General features: G+C 49.4%; 1 protein-coding gene across 1 annotated transcript; it reads right to left on the bottom strand.

Moving 5' to 3' along the window:
• Positions 1-792: 792 nt before the first annotated feature.
• On the bottom strand, positions 793-17,707 carry LOC116960306 (flocculation protein FLO11). The gene is made up of 10 exons (XM_032987432.2): positions 16,370-17,707; positions 16,084-16,144; positions 11,884-12,321; positions 10,570-10,705; positions 8,045-8,133; positions 6,191-6,254; positions 5,154-5,242; positions 3,997-4,109; positions 3,400-3,556; positions 793-1,226 (listed from the first exon to the last, which is right to left on the bottom strand). Exons 1-10 carry the CDS (start codon positions 16,517-16,519, stop codon positions 1,075-1,077), a joined length of 1,449 nt encoding a protein of 482 aa, XP_032843323.2. The 5' UTR covers positions 16,520-17,707; the 3' UTR covers positions 793-1,074.
• Between the last annotated feature and the right edge of the window lie 238 nt (positions 17,708-17,945).

The raw sequence follows: 17,945 nt of genomic DNA, 5'->3' as shown, positions 1-17,945 counted from the left end.
GCATCACTGTGAGAAAAACCACAACAGGGAAAATACAGCAAGCAAGTTTAAAAAGAGAAGAGTTAACCAGCCACACAAACACCTACACAGTTTGAAATCAGCCCTGTAAAACACAAATTGCATCGATTTAACCAGATGGTTGAACTGGGCCAGCCGTGCAGGAAAGTTTGGGGTGCCACAGGCCCATATAGGGAGAACAGGTACAAACCACACGTGCTGCTCTCATGCGTGGGGGATGAATCCGAGTGACAGGGATCAGGGCAGGAACCCTGCAGAGGCATTTAAGCGATGGGTCTAGTACAGGCACACGAAGGCATGCAAAAGTGTGCAAGCTGTCTTCTGTGGCTGCAGCATGCTGCTCCGTTCGACTCCAAAGGATTCACACAGTTTCATGTCTTACTGCTATGGCTTGGAGCAAGAAACAACTCCTGTGAGGTTTGCTGGAAGATTTGAGTTGCTTTTGTAACTAATATGAAGCACCATTTACAGCAGGAAAAAAAAGGGACCTGTTTGTCCAGGAATCAACCATTATTTTAGTTGCACCTGTTTTCCCTCAGCTGAGAGGAAGAAGAAAGATTTGGGGGATCCCTTCCCTTGACCTACCCTTGCTTAGAGTAATGGTACAGTTTTGAGAATAGGAAAAAAATAAAGTGCATATTCTTTAAAGGAAACATATTCATGGTAGTTCCTGCTCAGGTGGAAGTGATTATTGTATGACAAGAACCTTAATAACTGGAACAGTTGATCCTCACTCAGTTTGTTCAGCTGACTGGAAAGACACACATATAATTGTTTGTTGGGGTTCTTTCCTGAGGAAAGGAGAAAAAATATTTATTTGTAAATGAAACCAGGAATTGCAGAGGGAGATTTTTCCCCTCGGTCCGTTTCAGTACAGCAGGGCAGCTCGGTTGGTTAGCACAAGTAGCCATAACTCAGAAATTGAGTTTTATTTCTCTGCACTTATTTTAGCTCTACAGAAATATGTTGTTCATGGTTAAACATTTTCCTTATACACCTCATCTGTATTGTCCCATGGAAAAAAGAAGAAGGTGCTTGCTGATGGCATGTCCTACGCTACCAGCCAGCATAGACTGGTTCTGTGTGCTCAGTCCCCCCATAAGTTGTGTTTCTTCTTGAGTCTCGGGGTAGCAATAGAGACTTTAATGATTTCTTGCTATATTCTTGCCTTCTTCTCAGAATTATTAGAAAGACAGCAAGGATTCCACCTGGAAGGTAAGGCAGAGTAGTTATTTTTGGATGGGAAGGTAAAGTCTCGGGTGATGATTGCTCTAGAGCTTCTCAAGAATTCTCTTCCGGTAAATTAAGGGCTTTTTTCTCCTACATAATCTGCACAAAAAAAAAAAGACTTGGCTAGCTGTGGTAATAAATATTCAAGTTTGGCATTTCAGCTTTACTCTGGAAGCTGTGGCAAATAACAGCGAGTTTTAATGAAATAATTCAGTAACTTGCTTTCCTGTTCCCATTTGTTCTCTGCTCTGTGGAACTAGTATTTTCCACTTGGCCTCTTACCCATTGCTGATCCCACGGAAGGATCTTGTTGAGAAATGAGTTTACTCTAAATCACAAGAAGTAACTGACCTAGATTAACTTTGAGTCTAGACTGAGATCAGGTCTGTCAGAAAAAATTACTTTTAGATTGGGCATAGACATGGAAATAACTGGCAAATATCAAGTACTGTGACATTCTGTTTGTTTGTTTCTGGCAGAAGTATAATCAGGGAAAATTGATCTTAACAGAAGAGCACAAATCTGTCGCTGTGATGCAATATGGCCAGACAAATACATCCAAATTTAGGTTGTGTGAGCAGACAGTCTCATGGTAAACAATTGATCTGTTAGACCAGGCGTGAAATACTTGCAGGTTCCTGTGTGGGCTGTTTCCTTTACCCCTTTTGGAGCAAGCTCTGTGACAGGCAGGACTTCACTGAGGAATGCTGTTCTGTGACCCTCAGACTTGTTTATCAGAAAAACCGGTTAATGGGCCGTTGTCCCTGTGTGGGCAGGCTTTTCATACACTTCATTTTAATCTGCTTTTTCTAATTAATACTTGCTTCAGATGGCATCTGTTTTGGCAGATTTTTGGACTACAGCCTGGCACGAGGGGATATGGGCCAGTAGAGGAGCTTTCACGCGGTTCCAAGCCGCAGCTTGTAAGAACGACCCTTGTCAGCTCCCACCAGGACATTTCAGCCCTCCAGAGACCACCAGTCAGTTAGTGCTGCTACAGCTACAGCTCCTCCGGACCCTGCTGCACTTTTCTCCTCCTATGCATCCGTGGAGTTCTCTCCCCAGGTGCCAAGAGAGGAGTTTGATGAGAACAACTAACCCTGCTTTGTTGTTGGAGAAGCAGCTTTGCTTTCTCTTGTTCATTGCGGGTAGTAACACTGCTATTTTCTCTCCCCCTGCCTTTTAACAACAGGGAGCTGGACTGGAGAATGGGTCTCCGTGAGGCACATACTCGTTGCGCTTAAAAAACAGAAACCCATGGATATCAGGCTATAATTCTTTATCCTCTGATGACTTAGTCATCTCTATGACTTAGAGATTAAAATGTTGTGTCAAGAGAGCTGGGGGGATAAGTTCATCTGCCTGGGCACATGAGAGGAGTCCCTCTTCCCAGCTTGCTCATCTGCCCTTTTAGCAATCCATAGCAGTAGCGGTTGCTCATTTGCATCCTAGCTGTTATCTCTGATTAAACATCCCCCCAAGTTTGATTAAAAACTACAGAACTCTTGTTTTTCCCTCTGCTAAGACTACAAATGCATATTTATTGTTTTGGAAGGAGTAGTCACCCTGTAGCTTCCAGGTGGAAAAGCTCATCCACCCCCTGGCTTGCCCTGATGAGCTAACTGGTAGCGTGAGGTCGGCTAACAGGGGGCATGAGGGATGCTCCCCGTGCTCAGTAGGTGCTGGTTGTCTGTCACTGTTGGCTCCAAGGTGCACAACAGCATCGGCACATCGACACGACCCACGCTGCACCCGCTGACAGCACCCCGGCCCGCTGGGTGCTGCAGCAAGAGTTACAGGAGGGGAAAGCTTTTAGGAAACGGTCTCGTGCTGAAAGGAAATTGTCCTTTTTCCTACTTCTGGGGCAGCTGAGAAGTTGCTGTTTTGGAGTCCATACACACACCTGCTTCCCCAGGACAAGCGACAAATACACATTATGCTAGCTTCAGAGCAAATACAGCCCTATCCCTACTTACAAATGGGGAAAGGATGATCATTTGCATCGAAAGCAGCCAGAAAGACCTTTATTAGAAATCCAGGCTTCCAGAAACATCAAATACACCATTCAGAGAACACTCGGTATAACACGAAGACACCCAGCAGCAGAGGAGTGTCTGGTTTTACCAGAGGACAGAGAAGACCGATGCTTACCTGCTGAGAAGATGGCCAGGAGAATGACCATCAGGGGAGTCAGCTGGCAGGAGTCTCCTGCCTTGTAGAGAAAGAGCTCCATGCAGTACGCCGGCGCAGCGCTGCCCGCGGGGCAGAAGGCATCAGGGGGGCACTTGACCGGGTTCACATCTGGGCTCTGCCCAAGAGAAAAAGTAACTCAGCACCAGCGGATGAAGAAGAGCGCAGAAGGTAACTGATGTGATGGGAGGTGACATTTCAGCATTATAAAAACAGAAGAACAATAACCAAGAAGTAAACCTGTCATCATTAAACGTCCCAGTGGTGTTACTCAGAGGAGGGTGAAGAGCAGAGGTGTCATTGTACAGCATGTCCATACATCAAACCCCCTCGTTACTGGACGTACCATACTCTGATGTTCCCCTGATGGCCCAGGGAGACTGGGCAGCACAAACCAGGCTCCTGGTGTCATAATGTTAACTGTCTCCATCAGGGCTCAATGTGTAAGAAAAGGAAAGAGGCTTAGATAAAAATGGTGTTAATAGCAGTGTATTTAGCTTGTCATGGGACAGCTTTATTTGTTAATCCAGGCTGTCAAAACAGCTGATGGAGACTCACAGGACAGTAGTGATTTTCTGGGCACAGCTCACAGCTCTCCTTGCCCCACTGTAATTGGTATTCTCCTGTCCTGCAGAGCTTGCAGTTGTTGTCACCGAGACCTTTGAACGTACCTAAAATAGCAAATAAGCACAAAATTAAGATCTGGGGCTAGACCCCGGGGCCTTTGCAGTTGCATATGGATGATTCAGCTTTCAGAGCCACAAGGGGAAAGACCATTAAATCCTTCATGTGCATAACAAAAGCTGAGCCTGGACTTGCTGGGTGGCAAAGGGGCAGGACAGAGAACAAACAGGGACAGAGGGACTGAAGGGGATACGTGGGGTTAGATCTTGGCAAACAGAGTAAGTGTGAGTAGGAGTACGGTGGGAGTTGTGATTAGTAGTGAGCTCTGGCTTTAAAGCAGAAGGAGGATTGGAGCTGGAGGTCAGCAGAGTTTCGTCCTCTCTAATTCTGGATTCAAACGCCTCTTTCCAGCTGTTTGAAACTTGCTGAGCAAAGTTTAAAGCCCAGCTCAGTTTCCTAGCCTTTGCGGGAACGAGGGGTCACAGAAGTCCTGGGTCTCAAAGGGGGGAAGTGCTTCTCTGCGTGTTTAAAAAGCAACTTGACAGCCAGAAATCCCTGGCGCTGTCTCCAGAGCGGAGCCTGGGCGGCCGGACCTCGCCACCCTGCCGCGGGCTCACCCGGAGATTATTTAAGACAGCGATGCGAGGAGCAGTCATCTCCTCAGTGACTGTCTCCTCTGCCTCAGGCTAACTCGCTGGGTGCAGAGCAACCCCCAACCTGCTAGCAAGTCTGTGGTTTCATCGGCAAAGCAACTACCACTGATGGTGGTTATTTTTTTGCTAGAACTGTATCTGGCCGCGGCTTTCGGCAGCCCTGGTGTGCGGGTGACCAGCCCTCCTCCAAACCATTAACCCTGCTGGCAGGAGGGTGTGGCATGGGCAGAGCCTCCAACAGCAGGTCCTAGCAGGCCAAGAAGGGCCAACCAGCACCTTCCCAGTCGCTGCGAGGTCAATGTTTTTTCTCTGCAGATGTCAGCCGGGGCATTCGTGCGGGCAGGGAGCCACGTCCTCTGGGTCAGATGAGACGAGTCTCAGGATTGAATCCCTCCTCCTGGTGCCGCACGTTCCCAGCTGGACTGGCGCAGAAATTACCTGGCGAGCAAGGCGTGCAGTCCCCCGATGCCTCCTGCAGAGCCTCTTGCCCCCCAGGACAAGGCAAACACTCCGTGCAGCTGGTGGTGCTGGGGAGGGGAGAGGAGGCAGGCGACACTGTAGGACGAGCACTTCCAAGACCAGCCCAGCCCACCAAAGCCAGCTCTCTTACATGTGCCCAGTCTGAAGTCTCCAGGCTCTACCAGCAGCTAGGCTTTTGCCATTTTGTGGGTACTCGCAGTGTCTCTCTCCAGTGCGGTTTCTTGCGTGTCTAATTATGGGCTGGGCACACAATAGCATTTCTGTCCTCCCTTCGGTTGCTTATTTACATGAAACCTGTGGGAAGTTGCTCTCCCAGAAGTCAGTATTCCTTAGCAAACTTGGCTAGAACTGGTCCACGGCTACCGAGGGGCATTGGGAGAAACACCTGTGATACATCTGGGTAAGCCCTGTGTCCAGTCTTGTCTCAATTCAATCAAGGTTCACCAGAGATCTGCTGCATGACATGGGACAAGCAAGCTCGGGGGGGGTCAGAAGGAAGGTAAGTATTCACGTGCCAATTCACCTGCTTTGGTTATAAACCCCACAGCCTCCGTGCAGGCATCCCGACACAGCGGGGTCCCCCGCCAGCACCTCTCCCAGGCCCTCTCCCCCACCCTGGAGGCGACAGCTCAGCCAGGGTAGCTTAGCTACTGCCTTGTGCACATCTGGACTCAGGATAAACAAACCATCAGCTCAGCTTAAATCTGCAAGACCCGGAGCGACAGTCCACTCAATCCCTGTGCCAGCATCTGTGTGTTTAGCAGGGATGTGCAATGCCCACGCTCTACCACCTCATTCCAGGGAACCTCCACATCCAGCTGGGATCCTCCCCTCCACCGCACCATCCCGCTCTCACCAGGGCTCAGCACCACTGTCCCTACAGCTGAAGTGGCAGGTGAATTGCCTTTGGCCACTACATCCAGCCTTCTAGCTCCGTGGCTGAAAGAAAACCACCCCTCCCTGTCCTCCTGACAGCCAGCATCACAACTACTTACTTGCAAAATGATCCAGGCAGGCAAGGCAGACAAAAAGCTGCATTTTGCTTGGAGCTAAAATAGCCTGAAAAAGAGAAGAGTAAGGCTTTGGGACCTTTCCTCCACCATCACTGTCCCACATCGCTGTACATTTGCTCATCTCCATTTTCCAAGCAACCAAATCAACTCCCCACAGCTCTTGTCAGGTGGCATTTCATGGGCTAATTCAGGATGTTTTCTATATGTCAAAAGCCCTGAAAGAGTGATAAAAGTTTCCGAATCAACCTCTGCCATGCTTAGGGAAGTGAGGGGGGGGGGGGGGGGCCAGACAAATTTCCCTTGTGTCACTCTCACATCCCAAACCCCTCCAGGGAGACAGAGAGACCCATCAACCTTCCCAGTTGAACTAGAACGAAGGTAAAAATGATGATCCCAGTCCTGACTCCTGCGTTAGTCAGCTGGAGCTGGTCTCTGGCCAGGGGAAACCCCTCTGGTCACCCAGCCCCTCCAGGGGTTCCCCCACCCCAGGAAATCTGGGGTTCACCTCTTTCCCCCCAAAGGGAAGGACACAAGACCCGCAGACCAGGACGACTTGGCTCAGTTCAGCAATCTGCCATTTGCCCTCCCTCCCTGCACCGCCACCAGGCCACCAAGGGCAGGAGGACACGGACAGACCCTTCCCCAAAGCACAGTAAGAGCTGAAATGCCCTGAAATGCCCGTGGTGCGGGCGGGGGGGGCAGGCAGGACCCAGCCTGTGGGTCCCTGACGTGCCAACGGGAACCTCTAAAGGCAGGAGGACGCCACTCAGGAGTTCGGGTGGTTTTGGGCAGGTGCCTGGTGATGCACGACCCTGGTCATGGCTGTGGGTGCACATGGGGCATTGCCAAGGTGCCCGTGTTCAGATTGGAGCGGGGAGTGGTGCGGGTCAGATCTGCCTCGCGCCCTTCAAACCGGCCCAGATGTGCAACAGGCAGCAGAGGCTGCGGCAGAGCACGATGGAAACAAACCTCCCTCTCCCCACAAGGAAAAAGGAACTTTTAAAATTTAAAATTGCATGATTTAGGGACCACCCCCACGGACTCCCCTGTGGTCTAACACAGTGTTCAAATTTGCTGAGCGAAGGGAGTGGCATACGGCAGCGCTGTCACCAGTTAGACTTTTTTTCCTCCCAAATTTAGCAAGTGATAGCCAAGATCTAGGCACCAGCCAAACGGTTTGGTGGGCAGATTTTCAAAAGAACAGTTGTGCGTGTATGAGGAGCACTTAATTTGTGTACAGAATAGCTGCTGCATTGCATGTGATAATTAGGTTTCTGCATAAGTAAATGCTAGTCTGTTTTGAACATGTTGTTACACTGTCTGTGAACACATTGTACCAGGCTCAGATTGCATTAGCCAGGTACAAAGTGGGTCTTTGAAAACCCTGTTTTTAATGTCTGGGGAATAAGGAGAGTATTACACTTAATATTCAGACTGCAGAAGATTACCTAACTGAGAACAGATTGTTTAGACTCATTTTTGCCATTAAAAATACGGGAATACTTTATTTTCCTGTCACTCACCTCCCCCCTTGTGCTATAACCAAATTGCATAAACGTTCTTTCCTGACCTTCTGGAAAAGGCTTTCAATGCAGGGTTAGCATTATTAGCTTGTTGCAAACAGAAGCATGACTCTTGAGATCTATTCTTTTCATTTTAATAAAAATGTCAATAACAGAATGGGAAGAGATCAGCTATTCTATTTTTAGCCTGAACAAAATAACCTGTTTACTCTTCGGTGCTTTTAAGTTACCTGGTAATTGCATCTGGCCATGGGAAAAAGCATTGCATAGCCTGATGAAAATGCATTTGGGTTGAATACAAATCAAATCTTACCTTTCTCACACGCTCTGCAGGCTGCAGCCCCGGACTCATTAGCGTAATGGCCAGGCGGGCAGGGAAGGCATGCGGTGCTCCTTGTGAGGCTAGGAGAGAAGGGAACAGAGGTGAGGGCTATTTTAGGTCACCCGAGCCTCTATCCACTTTAAGAGGAGAGAGCAGAGCACAATTCTTTGTTTCACTAACAAGTCTAGAAATAGGGTAATTATAACGAAGGAGTTCAGGCAGAAAAACAACTTGAACTCACCCGTATGTTAAAGGTCCAGTGAAAAAATAAAGTTTTCTGCATTATTACAGAATTTCTGTGTTGTTACACAAGTCTGGTGGACTTGGCAGTATTAGGTTTATGGTTGGACTCCATGATCTTAAAGGTCTTTTCCAACCTAAATGATTCTGTGATTAACACTAAAGACATCCTGTGCCGGTGGGCTACATGGAAGGGGACAGGTTTCTGAGTCTGAAACTCAGTCTGAGTCTGGGACTTGAAAAATGTATTGTAACCAGGCTTAAAAATCTTGGTTTAAAGTCAGGCTCTTAAATCCACAATTGGAAACTGAATTAAATTGGAAAGGTGCTTGATGTTCAGCATCCATCAGCAATTTTAAAAGAAGCTGCTCCATTGTTTGAAGTCAGGTCAGGAGCTAAACCATAGGCAGTGATGTGTGAGAGTCCTGACCTTAAATAACGGGGACTGTGGGAAAGGGGATGTAATACGTTAGACCTCCGGGAGGAGGGGGAGGAAAAGAGGGAGAGGCAGAGAAAGAGGAAAGCTATTGCATTCATTGCCAACAGAGCCAAATCCCCAACAACAAGCATGTGGGTATAAGAATTTGTTAACGTACTCAGGGATGCTTTGGAGGAAAACAAGGACATGCTCTTTAATTCCTTCAGAAACCCCAGGGCTGAGCAAGATTTGTGAAAAAAAAAAAAAAAAAAAATTAAATTGGAAACATAGTAAATGCTTTGCTTAAAACAAAGCAGTACAGGGCCTGCGCCAGCCAGAGCCGCCCAAAGCTCAGGGGATGCTGGATTCTCCAAATACCGCAAAAATGTTGAACAACCCCATCGCAGCCCCGAGGCTGGGGCAGCTGCCACGGAGATGGCCACGCACACGCTGCGCCCGCCGGGCCCCCTCCCCTCCCCGCATCCCCCCCTCTGCCCGTCCCCCCCAGCCGCTGTTCGCTGACCCTTTCTGGTCCCCGGCTCCGCACTGCCCTCGCCAACATCCCCACAGCAGCATCTGCGCGGATGCTCTGGAGACTGCTCCTGATTTATTTTTTTTAAAGCACTTGGTGGGTAAATAAATTAAGGCAGGTCCATACAGCACAAACGTCAAGGGGGGAGCACGCGTGGGAGGATGGAGGAGGAAGCCGAAGGCCCCTCAAACTCAGGGGCTGCTGCAAACAAACTGCACGGTCAGGTCACCCTTCCCCGCAGCCAGGTTTTGTTCCCTCTCACCAGGACTGATCCGAATGGAGCCGCTCTGTGAGGGACACGGTCCTGGGAAGCTCTCACCACCCCTCCTGTCCTTGCAGCCACCCGAGGGACAAAGCCCCACCGGTTGTTTGCGACAGACGTCGGACGCAGCAAGGGAAAACCCGATGGGAAATGGTGAGAGCAGCACAAGCGTGTGTCCCCACAGCCAGAGGACACTTGTGCGGTGTCCCTGGGACAAGGTGGCCTGATGAAATTGCAAGGCTGGGCTTCTGGCTGGGATGCCATCCTAGCTTTTCCACACTATAACAGCCAAGTACCTTGCTTTAGATGCTGGTGACTTAAATGTAATGAGATCCCTTGGAGACAACAAAATAGAGATTGAGAAAGCAACTGAGCAAAGCACAGAGATGGAGCCAGTTGGCCAAAGGTATCCTAGAGAAAAGTTGAGGAGATGAACCCACATGACACTCCCAAGTATCCCCCTCATTACAAAAAAAAAAAAAAAAAAAAGCACATTCCCCTCCTAATGCATACAAAAGACCATGGGGGGGGGGGGGAGGGGAATAAAAAAAAAGCAGCCTGCAGAGAGCTGGAGCCACCACTGAGAAGCCCTTGGCACACGATATCCACACCAGTGTTTCCTGATGAGAAGAATTCAGCAGTGCTGAAGAGGCACCTCCCCACCTCCACCTGCCCCACGGGGAGCTCGTTTGAAGCGCAGACCAAAGGCAGCCTGGGGCTTTCTCCAGAGTTTGGACTGTTTGTAGGTTAGTTTCACAGGCACGCAGCTATTTCGGCTTTGCAGTCAAGGAGCCCCCTGACCCAGTTTGCCACAAAGCCCCGCAAGAAGCTAGAGAGCACACAGCCTCTCGCTGCTGCCACCGAGTGCTTCGCACCATGGCTGGGTGCTGGGGCAGCAAGCCCTGAGCTGCTCTTTCTCTCGGGCATGCAAAACCCTGTGGTTCCCACCAAGAAACAACCCTGGCAGCACTTTTCCTATGGCCCAAAGGAGGAGATTTTGCCAGCTGGGAAGTGTTTTGAGGAAGCTCATCCACCACCCCACGCCCAGGAGCTCGGTCACTTACTTGGTGTAACGCCCCTGCGGACAAGGCAGGCAGGAGGGTTGCCCGCTTTCGGGCTGGTAGTGGCCCAGCGGGCAGGAGGTGCAGGCACTGGGGTCTGTGCACGAGACACCCACACAGCACGAGCAGCTCAAGGTGTCTAAATTGGAACAAAAAAGTCAGAATCAGGATTGCGAGACTTAACCTAAACCCCCCATGGTCATTAGGACAGGTCACTGCCACGAATGCAGAACTGTTGTGATGCAACCCCTCCAGCAAGACAGTCCTAGAGGGTAGAAACTGTAATATTAATGCTAATAATGCTGCTGTGCATCATTAGCAAGCTGAAGAACAGCCATAAGATGGTCTAAGGCCTCAAGTCTATTAATGTGTATTTCTGGTAATTTAAGATGACTGCATTTTCTCTTTTAATTTGAGGGGCCAGTAGGGTTTTCCTTGTTTTTCCTTCAACACACAAACAAAAAAGAATAAAACCCCAATGTACTCCTTTCGATTACTGATATTTTAGGCTTATGGGAAGCAGCACTGAAGAGTAAAACCCTAGAGCAGAGGATTTGCCCTAAGCAGCAACAGCTTTTCTTTGAGCACAGGTACAATGGCATTCCCACCAGACAAGCTTTAGCCCTCTCTGCTCCACAAAACAGATCCAAGCCACACAGAGTACTCATGTGGGATTTGCTGTAGCTGCACACCTCAGAGCTGCCAGCCCACTCTTGCAGGAACCAGTCCTTGGTGATGCAGCACCCAAGCACGGGCAAGAGGAGAAGACCCTGTGGATGAACATCCTCCTCACAAGGGAGGTGGGAATTACCTCCTGTCCTCTGCAGATCTACCTTAAAGCATCAGAGCTGCTTATTCCTGTTTTAAAAAGTGCCCTGCAGTGGGGGAAGTAAGTATTGTGCACTCCTGACCACAACAGAGGTTGATGGAGTACTTCCTCAGGCCCAAGTGAAAAGGCTGCTTCTATAGCAGAGATTTTCTTTCAAACATTCGAGTCAGGTAGTTGGAAGCTACCCTTATATTTGGCACTGTACCTCAAAATGGCACCCTCCTGCCAATAAACCAGGTTGCACTTGTGTTACACTTCGTGTCACAACACAGCTGCTTCTTCATGCTACAGGGGAACCCTTGGGGAGACCAATACACAGCACAAAGCCAGAAAAGGCCAAGTCTTTAACTTCCGAAAGGTGCAATGAATTAACTCCCACTCCTGCTGCCTGTCCGAGCGTCCAGCACAGGAACACGTGCTGGTTCCACCTCCCTTGGCGAGTCACTTTGCCACCTAACGCGAGAGCCAGGGTGAGCAGGGATCCTTACCTTTGTTGGGAACCGTCCCTGGGGAGCAGCGGGCACAGGCTGTCACGTTCACCCTGCTGCAGTTTGAGGGCTTGGCAGTGGTGAGGAACGGAGCTGCTGACGGGACCCCCGGAGACACGGTCACCCCTGGAGGGGACACTGGGGTGCTGGTGGATGTGGCCATCGGTCCCGTAGGTGCTTGAGAGGTGGCTGTGCTGCCAGAGGTGAGGACGGTCACATCCGTGGTGGCAGGCAGAGTCTGCGCAGGCTTTTTTGTGCTTGGATCAGGAGATGGAGCTGCTGTGGTCAGGACAAGGTTTGCAGTGGTTGACACCACTCCAGCCAAGAGCGTTGCAGCGGCAGGTAGGGGAGCAGAGGCCGCGGTAGTGGTTGCACTGGGAGGGGCTGGGGTTGATGCAACGGGGACCTGGGTGGTGGTTGTCTGGCATAAAGCAATACCTAGGAGAACAAAAAACATCATTAGTGCCCAAAGTATTGTTCTCCCTTTAATGAAGGCTTCCATTAGGTCTTTATTAACTGCTTAGCTCACGTATCCTTGTTTGATGTCCAGAAATCCTCTTCTGCTCTGTTCCATTACAGAACAATACAGAATCAAGGAGGCAAACATTGGCAGCATCTGAGCATCCCTGGCACACGAGAGACTTGTCAAGCAAATAAATTAGTGGGTCCATGGGGCCACAACTCAGTAAATGCCAATGTCCAGGAGGTCTGACTCACCTAGATAAAAGGGTGTGAGAATTGCCCAAAGCACTCAATTTTGTTAGCAACAGCTCCTTGAGACAGTTTACCCTGAGATCTCTAAACAATCTGATTTAAGATGCTTGTCAAGTAGCTGGCTGTTTTATCCCATCTCCGTTAAAGGGATCAGCAAAGAAAAGTCATGGGTTTGGGATTTTGTTTTAAGCTGTTCTGGAGATACATCTAATAACCAGAAGGGAACCCTCGGGCCAAGACTCACTTGGATTCTGAAATGCCCCCATCAGAGCGGGGACAGCTATAATCTTCATAAAAAAGGGGTATTACTGCAGTTCAAGTTGTTTTGCTGTGATACACAGTGGACTGAAATGAGGTCTGCTGATGAAAGGCATCTCTTGGCACACAAGCACAGGGGTTGCCTTCCAGTCTCCGAACATAGGAGAAACACATAAAACTAAACATGAAAAGTAGCAAGTAGGTTTTAATTTAGCAGTGTGGAACTAAGCAAAGGGAGCAAAGCAAAAACAAACTAGCCAGTTCCTGCCACAGCAGCTGTCACATCAGCTTGGGTCAGAAACGCAGGGCAGGGATTTACTCTAAAATAACTGCAGCTTCCGAATATATCCAACTTCATACAGCATCGGTACGTGACTGTGGCTGACAACATGGCATTTACACGCTCTTCCAACCAGCACACATCTGCTGAGCCACCACAGCAAGAGGGCCTGCTGAAATCAGGTGGCCATTGGCACGGAAAGCGAAAGGACTATTTTCAGAAATTGCCAGGTGGGCTTTGAGGAGCCCAAAGAGCGCAGCCGATGCCTGACGGCGGGATGTGGATGAGGAAGGGCACGAGCCGGGTGAGAAGCTGGGGACACGGAGGGGCAGCACCATCGAGTGGTAGCAGCACAGGTGCCAGGTGGCTGCAGACACAGGTCCCTGCAGGCTTTTGCCCAAGCCCGCTTCTCCTCCAGCCTTTGATTTCTCTCTCAATTTTGGCTACACCTCACGAGGCCAGGCACCGTGGTTACCAGTGCTTAGCACCACCATAGTATAAACAACTAGATGAGGCCCCAGATGACTAGTAACTCTAGTTAAATTTCTCCAGCAAGATCAGGACACTGAATAAAAGAGTCCTTACAAAGTTGGGATCACATGGCGAGAGCTTGTTGGGAGCGCTCCCTCCTATCGCATACTGCCTGCTTTGTATTCTGCTGAGTGCAAAAAACCCCATCTTTCTGTAACTATTGAGATAAGCACCCAGCCGTCTGGGCCGCTGCCCACATTTTCTTGCTGTAGCCACCAAAACAGAGACACTGAATTTAACAGTGATCATTTTGTAGCATATCTGCTTGACCCAAACCCAAATTACCAGTCCTAGGCAGGGAGAGCAGCTCTGCAGCACCCACAGAGGACACTGCTACCTTGGCCATGCCTTGGCCCAGGATGAAGATGCAGTTTCCCTCGTTTCCCTCATCCGACTGACCTGTCTGAAGGGCTAAAGTCAGTTTGCTTCTCTTTCCTCGTGCCTGGCAACGAGATGAGTCAGTCCCAGTTTTTATTAGGCTAATCTCAGAGTAAGCACTTGCAGTAAGTCAAGGGCATCACTAAGTTGTCCTGGGAAAAGCTCTCAGGACCACTAGGATCAAAGTCTGATCTCCCACGGAGCAGCCTCTCCCACACATTCGCTCAGCTCTGCCAGCCAGAGGCACCACAGCACATTTAAACACCTTGGTCTGCACACAACTGGCTGAATTTTGTTGTTTGTTTGGGTTTTTTTAAAAGATTTTTTTGGTTTAATATTGCCTTTTCATAAGCTTTCCTTGGTTGGCTGGTTCTGGTGTTAAATGGTGGTACTGTTAAGATGGACTTTTTTTTTTTTTTTTAATTGAAAATATCTTTTCATACGGTGTTACTAAAATATCCATTAAAGAGTTGCTTGCAAAACTCCAGTAGCCATCAATAGCCTTTAGTAGCAAGCACTTTATAAACTCATTTAAACAACTTCTGGAGGAAAAAAAAAAGGAGTGAAGATGGAAAAAATAGTTTTGAGCAACTAGTAAAAATGGGTGATGATGTCTTGTTTTACCAGTTATAGTATCACAGATGTGAAAAAACAATACTCAACCAACCTTAGATGCATCACTCCGTTTTCTCTCCTGCACTTACACTGTCTACACCAGGGAGCAGTGATTTTGCTTTCTAGAGACTTTTTGGGTTTTTAGGGGCACTGTGAATCAATAAAAGTATCTCCAGGGCCACTGCAAGGACAGGTCATTTTGTGTGATGCCTTGGCACAATGTTTCACTCCAAGAGCCTTGAAGATGTCAAGGAAGGTAACTGAACTCAACTACAGAGCTAACCCTTCCTGAGTTAGAAGGCAGGCAGCCCTGCAGACTTGTAAGGCGCATGGACACCACCTGGGAACTCACAATATGCAGAAATAGGGTAGATACTCCTTTATTTTTTTCTTTTGTCTCGCACAACTGCACAGCCTGACATTTTGAAAAAACTAATCCTTCAAGCTAAATAAAATGCAACCAAGTCAACAGTTACAGATCTAGGTGAAGATAATAATCATCTTTGGTGAATTCAGCAGGTGAATAATTGGGTCCTGAAATGGAGGGTTTCCCCAAATTATTTAATTTCATGAGTGCCAGACTACAGCTAGTACCTCATTAGGTGTCCAGGCTGCCCTGGACACATGCAGCTGAGATGAGGCTCAGCAGGTAATTGCTCTGAGCAGCTTTGCCCCTTGCCAAGGAACTCTGTAAAATGCAAACTGTTCTAGCAGGGCTGATGGGTTCATACTCCAAAAAAGGAGGTGGCTGCAGGGCCCCTGGCAGCCTCCGACCCCCTGAATGCAGATGGTCTGCAGTGGGAAGGGAGCAGGGCAGCACCTCACCCCGAGGAGCTCCCCCAGTTGCACGGGGCCAGTCTTGCCCTGGAGGGTGCATGATCTGAAGTGCAATGAGTTTTGCAGATCCCATATAGCAAAAATGTTAACTGTAAGAACACAGATTTTTTTTTTGATAGGTAAACAGTACAAAGAGTTAAGAAGAACAATGAGAGGAGCAGACAGAGGCATGATCACAAAAATATTTAGGCATTTTTACATATGCTAGTTCTCTTATAAAGACCCAGTTACCAAAACACCCCAAGCAAGTGCGTATAGTGGGGCATCCTGCTCCTTGGTGTTTATGACAAAACTATGAAGAGGCCACTGCAAATCCTCAATGTGCAGAGTAACAAGGCTCTACTTTTCCTTCTTTTTTTTTTTTTTTTTCCCTTGTAGAAGTAAGTTTTTCTGTTTACCATATTCAGCCCACTTCCAACACTGCCTATCTTTCAACACTTATTTCCTTCCCTGCCTTCCCCCCAGCTCTTGCCCTGCCCTTCTACAGCACCCTAGGACAGTGAAGCCCCGTGCTTTCACAAACATTATGGTTTTACCCACCTTCATTCTCAGCCAGAAAAGAAAAACACTGCTTCAGGAGGACTTACCTGTTAAACACGCCATGGTTAAGCTCCAAAGCAGAGGAGAGGGCCAGGCACTCATTTTTCCCTGAGAAACACAGCTTGTTAAAAGGCAAGATCAGCAGCTAATCTCCTACACCCAACTGTTAATTCTCCTCTGGTGTTGTGCGCCTAAAATTGTCACCTGACCCTGATCATGCAGCTCAGTCAAGCCAACCTCCCCCCAACAAAGGGGGGGTTTATATTCAGAGGCTGCAACAGGTCTTAAGACATTACTGGCCTTCCCAAAGCATAGCGCAAGCCAAACACTGACCAGAAGAGCAAATCTAAGCTTCTTCTCGCGGCGTGCAGAAATATAGGCAAGAGAAGTGTCCTGGAGGAAGTGATGGACTCGTAGAGAGGAGTGGGCAGAGCTGCGCAGGAGCCCTGTGCCTGGCTGCTGGCCAGCCCCTCGTGACCTCATCAAGTGAAAGGATTTCAACTTTCAGACACCCAGGATTTCCTGCAAGAAGAAAAACAACCCCAGAAGCATCCACAGTTCAGAGCAGCTCCCACTTTAACTGAGATCAACCATGCCATAACCAAAATTCACCCTTTGGTGGGCACAGAACTTTCCCAATCAGCATTTAACTACCCCCTTGTTGCCCCCAAGGTGTCGGACTTGATGCATCAAGTTAGAGTGATCAGGATCAGACTCGGTGATCCTGATGATGACCATTTTGAGGTGAGTGCAATGTTTAGCAAGGCTTTATCCCATTTTCCCCCGTGTTATCTGGTGGCTTATCCTGCTTGCTGTTCATGCCCTGAGGCTGGGTCCTCCTGCCTGTGCCCCTGCTGCCCAAGGACACGGATGTCCCCATGGTCTCCTCACTTTGCAGCCCTGCTTTGGAAGATTCCCCTCATTTCCCTCCGCCCCCATCAGTTAGCAATCAGCACTGCTGAGCCTCCACTGCGACAGAGGATCTCCTTTTGCCTACAGCTGAATGCCACATCTCACGTACATCACACCTTCCCCCAAATTTGGGGAACACCTGGCTACTTGTGTAGGACTGTGGGTGCTCAGCATGCAGAGCCGCCCCCAGCCACATGCTCAATGAGCAGCTCGGGCACTGTCACGTTCTTCCTGTGCCTTTTGTGCTCCAAAATCCTCCACAGGGCTCCACACGGTGAGCCAACAGTTAGTGTGCCAACCCAAGCCTCCAGGCTTTCCTCAGAGCGGCCCGGGTGGCCTCGGATTGGCATCACACGCAGTGCCCTGACAGCACCGTGGTTGCTCCCCCACATTGCACGGCCGCTGCACGGGCCTGGAGCTTGCACAAGGGGAGCTTCTCATGCAATCCCTGTCCGCACAGCCCAGCGGTGCTTCCCGCGCGAGCCGCGGAGAGGCACAGCCCCTGCTAGGGGAGATGCAAGAACCTGCCACTCCCTACCCAGGGACCTTCTCTGGTACCCACAGCTCTGCCAGTGACACTCTCGTCCTCCTGTCTCCAGCAGTGACAATCTGTTGATGCTAACATGCCTCCTCATCGCTGCAGGGAGACAGGGCAGGCCCCTCAACTCCGGTATCACCAGTTGGGGTGGGTATAGGCCAGCCAGCGACCACTTGGCTTCCCACTGTCAAATATAAACTTTAACCTGACTGACTTACTGCTAGCAAGCACAGTTAAGGACTTAAGGACCCAGGCCCAGCACTCCATGAGTCAGCCCAGGCGGTGGGCTGAGGAGCTGCGGTGGTGGACAACTTCTGCAGAAGCATCGTTGCAGGATGAAGCAGCCCTGGGCGCTGATCAAACACTGCCGGCAACTCCCCCGTGAGATCGATTCTGCTAGAGGAGCTGACGGCAGATCAGTCCGCTCCATACCACGAGCTGCACCCCTCATTTGTGGAG

Source organism: Tyto alba, unplaced genomic scaffold (assembly GCF_018691265.1).
Source record: "Tyto alba isolate M040663 unplaced genomic scaffold, T.alba_DEE_v4.0 Super-Scaffold_6, whole genome shotgun sequence".
NCBI classification, from domain to species: domain Eukaryota; kingdom Metazoa; phylum Chordata; class Aves; order Strigiformes; family Tytonidae; genus Tyto; species Tyto alba.
The sequence above is the reverse complement of the archived record's forward strand: the minus strand, read 5'-3'. Positions and strand labels throughout refer to the sequence as shown.